This window comes from Monodon monoceros, unplaced genomic scaffold (assembly GCF_005190385.1).
Source record: "Monodon monoceros isolate NGI ecotype Baffin Bay Population unplaced genomic scaffold, NGI_Narwhal_1 Super_Scaffold_18, whole genome shotgun sequence".
Classification (NCBI taxonomy): Eukaryota; Metazoa; Chordata; class Mammalia; order Artiodactyla; family Monodontidae; genus Monodon; species Monodon monoceros.
Window position 1 is genome coordinate 42597675 of NW_021703774.1, and position 13240 is coordinate 42610914.

Genomic DNA, 13240 nt, shown 5'->3' on the forward strand with positions numbered 1-13240 from the left:
GCACTACACAAACCTTAAAAACCTTATATCTTGCTTGGCATAAGCTTACAATTTTCCAAGCATAAAATAAGTATTAAAAAAAGCTGTGCTATAGTTTCCTAAAAATGACCAATTCAGTATATGTCAGTCAGTTAGGAACAAATATTTATGAATACCTATCATGTTTTAGGCATGGAACTCAGATAGAGAAATAAATACTCTCGAGAAACTTGCAGTCTAATATGAAAGATTAATATTAAACACGCAACTGATGAGTTCAATAATTACAAGAATGGAAACTAATGCAAAAAAGCAGCAAAAAACTATGATTAAGTATAATGGAGGCACTCACCTAGTCTGAGCACATAAAATTATCTACCCAGGTTAAAAAAAAATTCTATTTAGCTCCTTGAAGACAGAATCAGTATCTTATTGAATTTTGGTTCCCAAACCCTAGGACTGACAAAATCAATAATTTGTTCAGTCAACAATTATTTACTGAGTACCTACAATGTGTTAAGGCTAGGTTCTTAGAAAAGTGCTAGAAATGACAGCAGTGAGCAAGAAAGGAAAAGTCCCTTTCCTTGTGAACCTTATGTAAAAATCAATAAATGTTTGCTGAAATGCAATATAAAATTGTTTCATATGGGTTTTAATTTATTAGGTTTTAGTTTTATTTGGGGGAGGTTGTCAAGCAAGGCTGCCATAGTTGCCTCTTTAAGAATGTATTACAGTGGTGAAAGCTACTTGGATTTTTATTTTAATCTGTCTTAGCAATTTAAACAATGGATATTAATCTGTTATTAATTGAGATTAATAACTGTAACTATTTTTAAAGTATTACTTATAAAGTATTGAATAAAATACAAACTAGTCTATAAATGCTTATGTTTAAAATATGACACAAAATTAAACAAGATAAAAATATTTCAGACAGATGGTAGTCTTAAAAAAATCTAAATGAAATCTCTCTCTTCCTATTCTTTTATATCTGATTTTTAAAGTAAGTTGTGAATGGGGCAAGTTTTGCATACAGTGCTTCCCTTAGTCATACTTAATTCAGCAACGTAATATGCACTAAAAGTGTGACAAATAATTCAAAAGAATATGAAAACTACATATGATAACAGATCCAAGCTTCTAGCCAACAAGTGAGAAATTACACTGATATAAGATGAAATTAAATGAGGATGATGTAACATCATTTATTTAAGTCAAAAAAATTGTTTTAAATGATGGAATTAAGAGGGCTAGGGTAAAATAAGTACCTAGATCATGGAAAGTAATAACCCTATAGTCTGTCCTGGTTAAGTGTCACAGAAAGGCAGTAAAACAAAACTGTCAGAAGAAAAGCAGACTCTAAAACCAAACTGCCTACGTTTAAATTCCAGCTCCACCATTTATTAGCTATGTAACCCTGAAAAAATTACTTGACCTTTCTGAGCCTCAATTCTCTTATTGGGAAAACTGAGCTAACAATAGTATAATAATCATTATAGGGTTCTTATAAGGACTAAATGATTTAGCATCTGTAAGGCCCTTAAAACAGTGCCCGGCACATAGCAGGTTCTATAAAAACAATAGCTAATATTATTGGAGTATTAGGTTCAATTCAGGGTAACATATCTCAAGAAAGGCAAGCCAGACTATACTGATATTTTAAAAAGCAGTTTTTAATCCTTCTTAGGTCACCAACCCTTTGAAAGCTATAGATCTTTCCCCTAGAAAAACATTATACAATTATGTTCAAGCGGTTTAGGGATCTCCTGATAGCCAACTATGACCCCAAAATTTTGGACACCACAGGTTAAAAATGTCTAATCTAAAGAAAGGTAAATAAGGCGGTAAGGAAAAATGAGGTCTAGAAACTGTAATAATGAGAACAGTTAAAGGTATATGGGAGTATTTGGCTTTGAAATATTTAGAACATGACAACTGCCCTCAATTTAAACTTAAAGCAAGGCCTCAATAAAGAAGCAGTACAGTTGACACTTGAACAACATGGGTTTGAAATGCACAGGTCTACTTATACTTGGATTTTTTTCAATAAATACATACTACAGTACTACACAATCCACAGTTGGCTGAATCTGTGGATGTAGAGCGGCAGATATGGAGGGCCAACTGCAAAATTATACATGAATTTTCGACCACATGGAAGTCAGTGCCCCTAGCTCCTGTACTGTTCAAGTGTCAACTGTACTCATGTTTAATTGCTCCAGATTACTGAAAAAGTAGAGGTTTCAGGAAGGCAGACTGGAATTCAGAATAAGGAAGAAAAAAGTCTAAATACCCATAGATTTCAGTATTATATGAAAGAGGATGAACCAGGTCAACTCTAATGATCCCACGTAAAACTAATTCAAGTTATCAACAATAGAGTTGGTCAAGAACTACTGTTAGGCACTAGTGACAGAAGTAAACAAAAGCAAACAAAAATCTCTGCCCTCATGACTCTAAGATTAGTTGGAAGAAACAGCGTAGTCGCTAATCTGGAAAAACATATTTCACAAAGTAGCAAACATTTCTACCAGTCTACTCCAAAATCTATCACTTAGAGAATATTCTATAGCTATACCTTTAAAAATATTAGTTTTCAAGGGACTGAAACATAGCTGCAGCTTTAACATCTTTTACTGAGCAATTTAGAGGTTGTTTTTTTTTTCCCTTTAAAACAAACTTACTATTCCACAAGATTAATATGAACTTGGAGTTGTTGAAAAAACAAGCCTGGTCATCTCCAACTAACCTGAGGCTTTACTGACAGATTTGAAATTCACCAACCAAATACTTACTTGATTCACCATAGAAACAACAGGACTCAATCACTCTACTCTTGTGGGGAATGGGAATTAGTTAAGCAATAGAAGACTAACTAAGAAATTAGAATTAGAAAAAGCACTTAAAAATGGTTATATTCAAATTTCATAAACATTTATATTCAGAAGTAACCTAAAGACTTTCTACTATGATATCAGAAATTTCAAGACTGATAAATGTCTAGATACTCAATATTTATGGATACTTGCAAATAACTACTTTTACCACATATTTTTAAAATGTTTCAGGAAGACTGTCAAACACATTTATTTATAGACATGTTTTCATATCCTACTCTCAATAGAAACAAAAACAAAGCAAAGCAAAGCAAAACAAAACAAAACCTTTTAAAATGTAAGATGAAATATGAAAGTAATGGTTAGGGGAAGAATATGTGTAAACAATTACATAGTATGGCAAATCTATGCTCTGTAAAAATAATCTTGATCTAATTTTTGGAACTGCCCATTTTAGCTTAGTATCCCAATTATATGAAGGGGACAGGAAAATAACAGCAAATAGTATGGAGATGTTTAATAAAGTGTTTAAAAAAACTTCTGTAACCTGATGCTTAACCAAATAATTAAAATAACAGATTTTGAGAAAACTTCTCTTATAATAAAAGAAATCCTTTAAAGCTATATATTTCTACCTGTTTAAGACTGAACTTGTTTTATGAAGATCTACTTGCTAGGCTTGGAAAAATCTAAAGTATCTTAAATTTTGGTACAATTTTCCAGGAAAACACTGCATGTTTATATACTGTGTAGAAAAACAGACACATTTTTAAATGCCTCAAAAGTATCAAAGAGAACTAGCTTTAAGGAAATCTAAAGACATGATACTTAAACTAGATGTCCCATAGGTAACCTCAGCTATAGTCTAATCCGGTTCTTAAATAACCTCATATAATTACCTGTGTTTATTTCCTCTGCAATTTCCAAATCTTCTATTTGAATCATATGATCTAACATCTCTATAAAATGGTCTCTAATTTCTTCAGCTGACTCATCACCAAATTTATAATCACATAACATTACAGTGGATCCCGGAATGGGGACAAAAACTCGGTGAGGGAGGATGTGGAACTCTTTTTCAGAATCTAAAAGGAGAAGAAACAATATCAGTATTTAGACAGGTCTGTCACTGGTATCAGTGATAAATATTGTGTAAGTACATGAAAGCATATGCCAAAAGAAATAAAACCTTAAAAGGTCTTTTCATTTTCTAATTGATCTCGCACAAAATTGCTTACTGAATTCTTTAACTCAATACCTAAGGCCTCTGCAAGGGACATAAATGATACTCCCATGAAATATAAACTCACCACTGCCTTCAATGTGAAGACATTGTTGATTATACATTCTTATATTATCCACTGTCCTATGAAGGAATACCTAGGAGATAATTTTGTCTCAGAAGTTGTTTTTCTTTGTTTTAACCTTACAAGTACTGAATTTTCTAAACAATTTTTCCCTTTTTCATGCAAGCTTATAGAGCCAAATTAGTGGCTCACCTACATCAAGTGTATAGGTCGTGATAGCATTCATTTCTGTACTAATCTCACCACTGACTTCATCTTACATGATGTAGCCCCCTAATCAAGCATGTGTAGGACATTAAGATACACATTTTCTGTACTAATCTCATCACCAACTCCATCTTGCTTTCTTTTTCATTTTCCCTTTGCCTCGTTCTCATTATTAATACCTACTTTACCTTCTTAATTTGTAATGCCTTTTTGTAAATAGCCTTAAATCATTTTTAGAAAAAATAATCTGGACCTAAGTAAATAATGAATATTTCATTCTTCTTTCAACACACACATTTCGCTCAGTTTCTAACATAAACACATAATTATTGTTTGGCTCAAAACCATAACTCTGATGAAGTATCAACAAAGATAGAGATTTTGTGTAAAGAATGACTTTTTTCAGCAATGGATATGATTTAAAAGAGCTGCCAATGTACAGACCAAGTAGAAAACCAGGGCTCACTTTAACAGTAACCTACCTTTCCTCGTCAAGAAGCAAGTGGTAGCTTTATATAACTGCAAACAGATGACAATGAAGAATGCCTTAAGTGTCATAGGAAATGCCATGACTTAAATATGTGTTCCTGCCAGATTCTGCTTAATATATTGTTTTCAAATGAGAACTGGGAGAATTTTACTCTTTGACCAGACTGCCTCCTAGCTGTAAAATTATATTACTGCAAGTTGTCTTATAGCATGTAAACTGTCCACACATTGATATTAGGAATATAGTATTTTATTTTGGGCCATAGTTTCTTAAAACAGGTTAAGTTCAAAACTTTCAAAGGTGGCCTAAGTGTAATTGGCATGCAAAATTTTAAAACAATTTCAAACTGCATTAATTCTAGGTTTGCCTGAAAAAGAGACAAATATGCTTGCTTATAAAATCAAATGTTAAAGAATTGGTTGCAATGAACTTGTATTACTCATTTTAAAAAAAGCGCTTACAATTTTCAAGTTAAAGTTAAATTAAACATTTATTATCTAAATAAGACCAAGTTTTCTAGCTGGTCTGAGGTTTAAAATGGGAGAGGAAAGCTTTAAAAAAAAACATACATCTTAAAAAGTACTCAAAAAAAGAATCCTTTTAGGCGTATTCCCATAGCAGAGTATTTTGTTCAAAATTATTTAAATAAGTTCAAAACAGAGAAAAAAATTTAAAGTTAAGCCAATATGATAAGAATTGAGATTTTGCTGGTTAAGTATAGAATCCTAACTCATACTGGAATATTACAGAAAATTTTGTAGAATAGGCAATATCTGAGCTGACTCTTAAAAGATAAACAGACATTTGCATGAAGGGATGAAAGGGCGATCCAGAGAGTGGAACCATGACTACAGGCAAAGAGGAATATAAATGTTCTGAGAGGACAGGCAGTATGGATGGATGTGGATGTAGGGATGGAAGAAGGTAAGAGATTTCATAGTTGATGACCTCAGTTTTCACAATGAGTATGTCATCTACTGAGAGTAAGTTGGGCAGGACTGAATGCAGGCTGATAGAGAATAATGAAGAAAGTCTGGAATACTTCTTAAGGGAAAGAAAAGGGGAAGACCAGAATAAGTAAAAGGACTGACTGGAGTTCATATTTTATTTATTATTATTATTTCTTTTACTGTCACCTGAAGTATTAAGTTCTTTCATCTGGATAGCCAGAATTAAAAAACTATGTTTACTTTAAAGATTAAGAATGTAATGTTAGTATGCCCTTTGCAGACTTCCTTATGCATGCAAAAAATATTCTAGTTCAGGTTAATTTCATGGCATGCATTCTAGATTTTACCATATTACAAACCTACAAGATTTTACCAGTATATAAGAAGCATAAGCAAAACAAATATATTAACACATACATGTGGAACCTAGAAAAGTGGTACAGATGAACCAGTTTGCAGAGCAGAAATTGAGACACAGATGTAGAGAACAAACGTATGGACACCAAGGGGGGAAAGTGGTGGGGGAGGGGGGGTGGCATGAATTGGGAGATTGGGATTGACATATACACATTAATATGTACAAAATCGATAACTAATAAGGACCTGTTGTATAAAAAAATAAATAAAATTCAAAAAAAATAATATTGTGTTAGCTATTCTAGGTCTTGTGCCCCTTCATACAAACTTTAGAATCAGTTAGTTGATATCCATAAAATAACTTGCTGAGATTTCAATAGGAATTTCATTTAATCTATAGATCAAGTAGGAAAGAACTGACATCTTAACTATATTGGGTCTTTCAATCCATGAACAAGAAATATCTATCCATTCATTTAGATCTTTGATTTCTTACATGAGAGTTTTATAGTTTTCCATACACAGTTTCTATGTATATTTATTACATTTATACATAAGTTTCATTTTTGGGGTCCTATTGTATTGTATATGTTATTTTTTCATTGCAAATTCCAATTGTTCATTTACATATATAGGAAAACACTGACTTTTGTATATTACCTTGTACGCCGTGATCTTGCTAGGTCACTTATTAAAGAGTTTTTTGTATATTTTTTGTGACTTTTCTAGATAGACAATCACGTTATCTGAAAAGTTTTATTTTTTCCGTCCCTATCTGTATATATTTTGTTTCCTTATTGCACTACCCAGGACTTCCAATAAAATGATGAACAGGGAATAAAAAAAAAAAAATGTCCTGCTGGGATTTTGATCTGCATTATGTTGAATCTATAGATCAATTTGGAAAAAGTTGACGTCTTAATAACATTGAGTCTTCCAATCCATGAGCATGGCATCTTTCTCCAATTATTAGGTCTTTTCTAATTTGTCTTGGCAGTGTTTTGTAGTTTTCAGTACATAGATCTTATATATATTTTGTTAGATTTATCTCTAAGTATTTTATGGTTATTTGAATGCTATTATAAATGGTATTTAATTTTTTTTTAATTTCCAGTTTTTTCTTACTATAGAGAAATATAATTGAGTTATGTATATTGACCTTGTATTCTGGGACCTTGGTAAATTCACTTATTAGTTCTAGTAGTTTTATTTTTAAAGATTCTTTTGGATTTTGTGTGTACACAATCATGTCACCTGAGAATAAAGACAGTAATTTCTTCCTTTAAAAAAAAAAAAAGAAAAGAAAAAAGAAAGATAAGCTAAGTAAAATGAGGACTAAATTTAAGATCTAACAATTGGGTGTATATATAGTCAACTTCAAATTTTACATGTTCATATTATTATACTTGCAATATATTTTTTAATCTTGATATCTTAAGATCTACTAACATGTTGCTGGAATAATTATCCTCTTACTACAGTTCAAAAAATGTATACTTACACTTGGTTCATTTTTGAAATATAAGGCTACATTCCACAAAACTTAAAGTTAAGAAAGTTTAAATACAACCATTGTTAAGTAATTCTCTTCCTTCAGTACCTCCAACTTAATAGTAACTACTACTTGATGAGGGCTTGGCCTACCAACCTGTATTAGGGACTTTAAAAACATCATCTTCTTTCATCTCACAGGCTCGAAAAATAGCTACTATAATCCCTGTTTTTCACATAAGACAGTGGATGCTTAGACAGGCTAAATTATTTGCCTGAAGTCACTCCAGTAGTGTTAGAGTAGACACAGAACCCAAGAACTTCAGTCTTTGCTCTTTCCACCAAACTACATTGCCTATTCTCTCTTCCCACAAGCTCAAAGCCCACTCAATTATCAGTGAAAATATTTTTTCATTTTGTAAAAATGTAAGATTAGATGATAACATTAACTTCTAATATATCAAATTTAATGTATAAACAACTGTTATTAGAAGTAATTAATTTTACTGATTGGACGTCAGCAAAAATTTCAAAATACTAATTCACTAAATAGAATACTAGAGCAGTCATTTGATACCCTTTTTATGAAGCATTTGTAATGGAAAGGAATATTTAACTAATGTGTGTGATAAGGTAGATCTTTGGCATTATTGGTGGATATATCCCAATGTCCCATAAAATCCTAAAATTCACAGTTCAGTTGTAACACATACTGTTACTCAGAAAGTGAAGTAGTGTTTAATACCATGAGAGTTATCACACACAAAGTCAAGCAGCAAAAACAAAGCCACAGAGATGACACTGCTAGACTAACTGGGTGGCTAAGTGACCAGGTTTTACATACTTCACAAAACAAAACTCTCAATCCAATTGCTGAAAGTAAAATTCAAATTCATGTCTCAGCAAAACTATACATTATTAGTGGATGGGTTATTCCACTAATAATAACTTCAGGGTTATTTGTGAAGTACATGAAGGACAGATGTTAAACCTGGAAATTCCAGGTATCTATCATACTAGGAATAGAAAAAAGATTATATCAGTCCAACAAACCTGATATATGAGCTACTATAACTAAAAGAAGTTAGTTAGCCCAGGAGCTATGCTTTTCTCCTATAAAAATAAACATATTCCCTTAACAAGCTAATAACGTATGTTTCAATTATGTACATATTCAACCATGAATTGCAAATCCACCTGAATAGTAGAAAGGCAGATAAATGTGTAGCTTCAAAAAGCATACTCAATATTATATTTTCTTTTTGAGTAAAACAAAATTTTTCTAATACAAATTACTGAAAAGGTATAAACTGTTCATGTTTCTCAAAAGATGGAATAGTTATAAAAGGTTAAGACACCATGACCCAGCCTTTTTAAAATCTAGTAAAGTCTGTTAGAGAATAGATGAGAAGTATATAAACTAGTACACACACAAAAAAAATAAATTGGAAAGAAAAAGAAAGATCAATTGCATATACACCTATTAAAGACTCTATTATACATAATGGTCAACACTAATAAATTAATGGCTTTAAAATGGTAACACACACAGTCTCTTCCATAAGTGGTGGTGGGAAAACTGGACAGCTACATGTAAAAGAATGAAATTAGAACACTCCCTAATACCATACACAAAAATAAACTCAAAATGGATTCAAGACCTAAATGTAAGACTGGACACTATAAAACTCTTAGAGGGAAACATAGAAAGAAAACTCTTTGACATAAATCACAGCAAGATCTTTTTTGATCCACCTCCTAGAGTAATGGAAATAAAAACAAAAATAAACAAATGGGACCTAATGAACCTTAAAAGCTTTTGCACAGCAAAGGAAACCAATAAACAAGATGAAAAGACAACCCTCAGAATGGGATAAAATATGCACAAACGAATCAACGGACAAAGGATTAATCTCCAAAATATATAAACAGCTCAATATTAAAGAAACAAACAACCCAATCCAAAAATGGGCAGAAGACCTAAATAGGCATTTCTCCAAAGAAGACATACAGATGGCCAAGAAGCACATGAAAAGCTGCTCAACATCACTAATTATTAGAGAAATGCGAATCAAAACTACAATGAGGTATCACCTCACACTGCTCAGAATGGGATTCATCAGAAAATCTACAAACAACAAATGCTGGAGAGGGTGCGGAGAAAAGGGAATCCTCTTGCACTGTTGGTGGGAATGTAAATTGATACAGCCACTATGGAGAACAGTATGGAGGTTCCTTTAAAAACTACAAATAGAATTACCATATGATCCAGCAATCCCACTACTGGGCATATACCCAGAGAAAACCATAATTCAAAAAGACACATGCACCCCAATATTCACTGCAGCACTATTTACAATAGCCAGGTCATGGAAGCAACCTAAATGTCCATCGACAGATGAATGGATAAAGAAGTTGTGGTACATATATACAATGGAATATTACTCAGCCATAAAAAGGAACGAAATTGAGTCATTTGTTGAGACGTGGATGGATCTAGAGACTGTCATACAGAGTGAAGTAAGTAAGAAAGAGAAAAACAAATATCGTATATTAACGCATGTATGTGGAACCTAGAAAAATGGTAGAGATGAACCAGTTTGCAGGGCAGAAGTTGAGACACAGACATAGAGAACAAACGTATGGACACCAAGGGGGGAAAACCGCGGTGGGGGTAGGGATGGTGGTGTGCTGAATTGGGTGATTGGGATTGACATGTATACACTGATGTGTATAAAATTGATGACTAATAAGAACCTGCAGTATAAAAAAACAAACAAAGAAACAAAAAAACAACTACTACTAAACTTTCTTTGGGTTATTTGTATGGAAATATGTTAATATAAATGTTTCAGACATTACATGCAATTTCTAAAAATCTTATATGTTCTGGTATAATGTTATAAGTCATAATTCTAGTTATTTCTTTAAAATGTATATCTCAGAAATAACTAAAAAAAATGGTAACACAGCTTATCTATTCTGGCAAAAATTCACACAGAATTTTTCTTTTTAAATCCTCCCTGAAATTATTAAATGTTGACAGATTTACTATTACAAGGTGTTAAAAACTTTTTTTTAGGTGGCAACTGAAAATTTTCATTCAATAAGAAAAGTAAATGATTACATATTGTTTTAAAAAAGATATATGCAGTTAAAAAGATAATATTATCTATTATATCTTGACATCTTAATATATCAATTGAACACATGCAAAAAAAGTACTTAATATTATACTCATAACTTTTTTTTCTGGAATTTCATTCAAAAGCAGATCCTCAAATAGTATTTCACAACGATCAGCAACTGTATTCAATATATCTCTTTTCATGGCCTATGGAAAACCAAAACAAACCACAATAAGAAATAAAATCCATTTCTTTAAATTTGCATTATTTTATTACCAAAACCTGCCACATAAATGACTTCCTTGTATAATCATGTCCACTAAAATAACTAGTACGTCATTCCATTTCCGAGACTTCATCTAAACAGTAAATTTAAACCAAATAAATGAACAAACTTTTGCATCTGAACAAATAATGCTAGTGGTCCAAATTAGAAAATGCATAACTATGACAAAAGTGCCAGTCATCATTTTTTAAATTTCTAAATTATATTGATTATAGAACAATACCTAATACTTCTTTGTAGGTGTACTTTTCCTGTTATTTAAAAAGTTCAACTTCCCTCAGAAGAAATAATTTCAAATATACTAATATGTTACAACTGTGGAACACTTAATACACTTGTATAATCATCACTTCAAAAAGGTATAAAAATAGACATTCTACATATGAAAATCTTGGGACCAATTACCTGGTACATTTGGACTGCCCAACAGACTGGACTTTTATCAGTTAAAATCAAATGAATAATTATGAAATTTGAGATTGAAAAAAGGTAAAATTTTAAGATTTTTAAATAATTATGTTAACATGCTTCTGTTTTTCATATACCAGTTATTCTTTTTTTTTTTTTTTTTTTTTTTACCTGTACAGCATCTTTAACCTTGGGTTTATTGCTATGAATATAAGCTCTGCATTTCACAGCACCCTTGAGGTTTACAGAGCCACTGCAGATCTGGACTGTGGCTGTGGATCTGTGGTCTGAATTCAGAAGCTGAAAGACAAAATCTGTTTAGATTCTAATAGCCAATGACTATTAATTATGTGAACACTTAAACATCATATATGTGAGTCACTTCATGAAGCAAGAAGGAATTTTTAACTGAACCAGGTGTCTGAAAATATTCCCCATAAATTTTTAAAAGGCCTTCATATTTCTCCTTATAAGTTACATGTTATTTTCTGAGTATTTTGAACATACTCTGAAATTAAGTACACTACATCTAATTTTTTTCTTACTAATATAACCATCTAAAGTACCAATATTCATTAAACATACATTATTTGCAGATTACTCAGATAAGTACTATTAAGATGAAAAGATGTAAAAAGAAGATATGATCTAGTAAGAACTATTAAGATGAAAAGATGTAAAAAGAAGATATGATCTAGTAAGAGAAGGTACACTATGCAAGACTTGCACAAAAATAACTGGAATACAAAGCAGGATGTGATAAATGATAAAATTATAAGCAACATATAGACACTCATTTATTTATACATTTTTAACTCATAACTTTTATAGACTGAAAGTAATGCTATAGGCTTCACAGCAAAAAAAAAAAGCAAGTCAACTATGCCCGTCACCAGAAAATGATACCAGTGTTGTCATTTTCACCTCACAGACCCATTCTTATTTAATCTAAGTAGGGTTAGTTTATGCTTGGTTTTGAGCTTTTTCACAGACATTTTTAACCTTATCATTTCAATAAGTGCCAAAACAAGGAGAGGATCGAAACTTTGAAAGTACTACTAGAGGCCCATAAAATCACACTGGTACCGAAAATTATGATTAAAAAAAAATGGACATGGTAAAAATATATGTTCTAAGTGTACCTGAAATAAATATTCAACAATAGGGTCAATTCTGAAGAACAGAAACAAATCATACAACTTGTGACCAGTGCTAACTAACCATGTGCCTAGGCAGTAAGAAACAGTCAGGAAGTGATGAGGACAAATGGTGAATCAAAAGACTTGAATATGCAGCCACTGAAAGAGCATGAATAGTCAAAGTCTAATGTAATTCAGGCAAAGGCTAAATTTTTTTTAAGAATTTAAACTTAAACACAGTCAAGGTCTTGGTAAAAAATTTGTCACAGACCAAATAAATAGTCCAGAAGATTCCAGGTCCATGCAAAAATGTCAATCATCAAACCAAGCAAAAGGGTGATGATGCTGATACTCTATTTGGAATAAGCCTCTTATGATACTTGTAGAGATCGCTGATATATCAATAAGTGGAGTGGAGGAGTAATGGGCTTCCCTCATCCACTAAACAGAACTTTACTATAGAAAAATAATGCTCTATTTCACATACTTAATATCTAACTTACAATACATATTATATAACACATTTATAGCATATATATTATATATGCATAAATTAGAACATTATTTTCCAAATGGACTAGACTATATATATAAAAGACCACACACACACACACACACACACATACACACACACACACCAAGGAGAAGACTTTTTAAAGAA

General features: G+C 31.7%; 1 protein-coding gene across 4 annotated transcripts in view; it reads right to left on the reverse strand.

Annotated features, from left to right (window-relative positions):
• ODR4 (odr-4 GPCR localization factor homolog) overlaps positions 1 to 13240 on the reverse strand; it is a 117019-nt gene that overhangs the window by 85656 nt on the left and 18123 nt on the right. For all 4 annotated transcript variants that reach the window (XR_003794524.1, XR_003794525.1, XM_029229657.1 and 1 more), the window contains 3 exons: positions 11612 to 11740; positions 10862 to 10952; positions 3716 to 3901 (listed from right to left, as the gene is read on the reverse strand). Coding sequence is in view for 2 of the 4 variants with exons in the window: in XM_029229657.1 (XP_029085490.1) it covers positions 3716 to 3901; positions 10862 to 10952; positions 11612 to 11740 (406 nt within the window). In the remaining 2 variants the exon portion in view is untranslated. The remainder of the gene's footprint in view (positions 1 to 3715; positions 3902 to 10861; positions 10953 to 11611; positions 11741 to 13240) is intronic.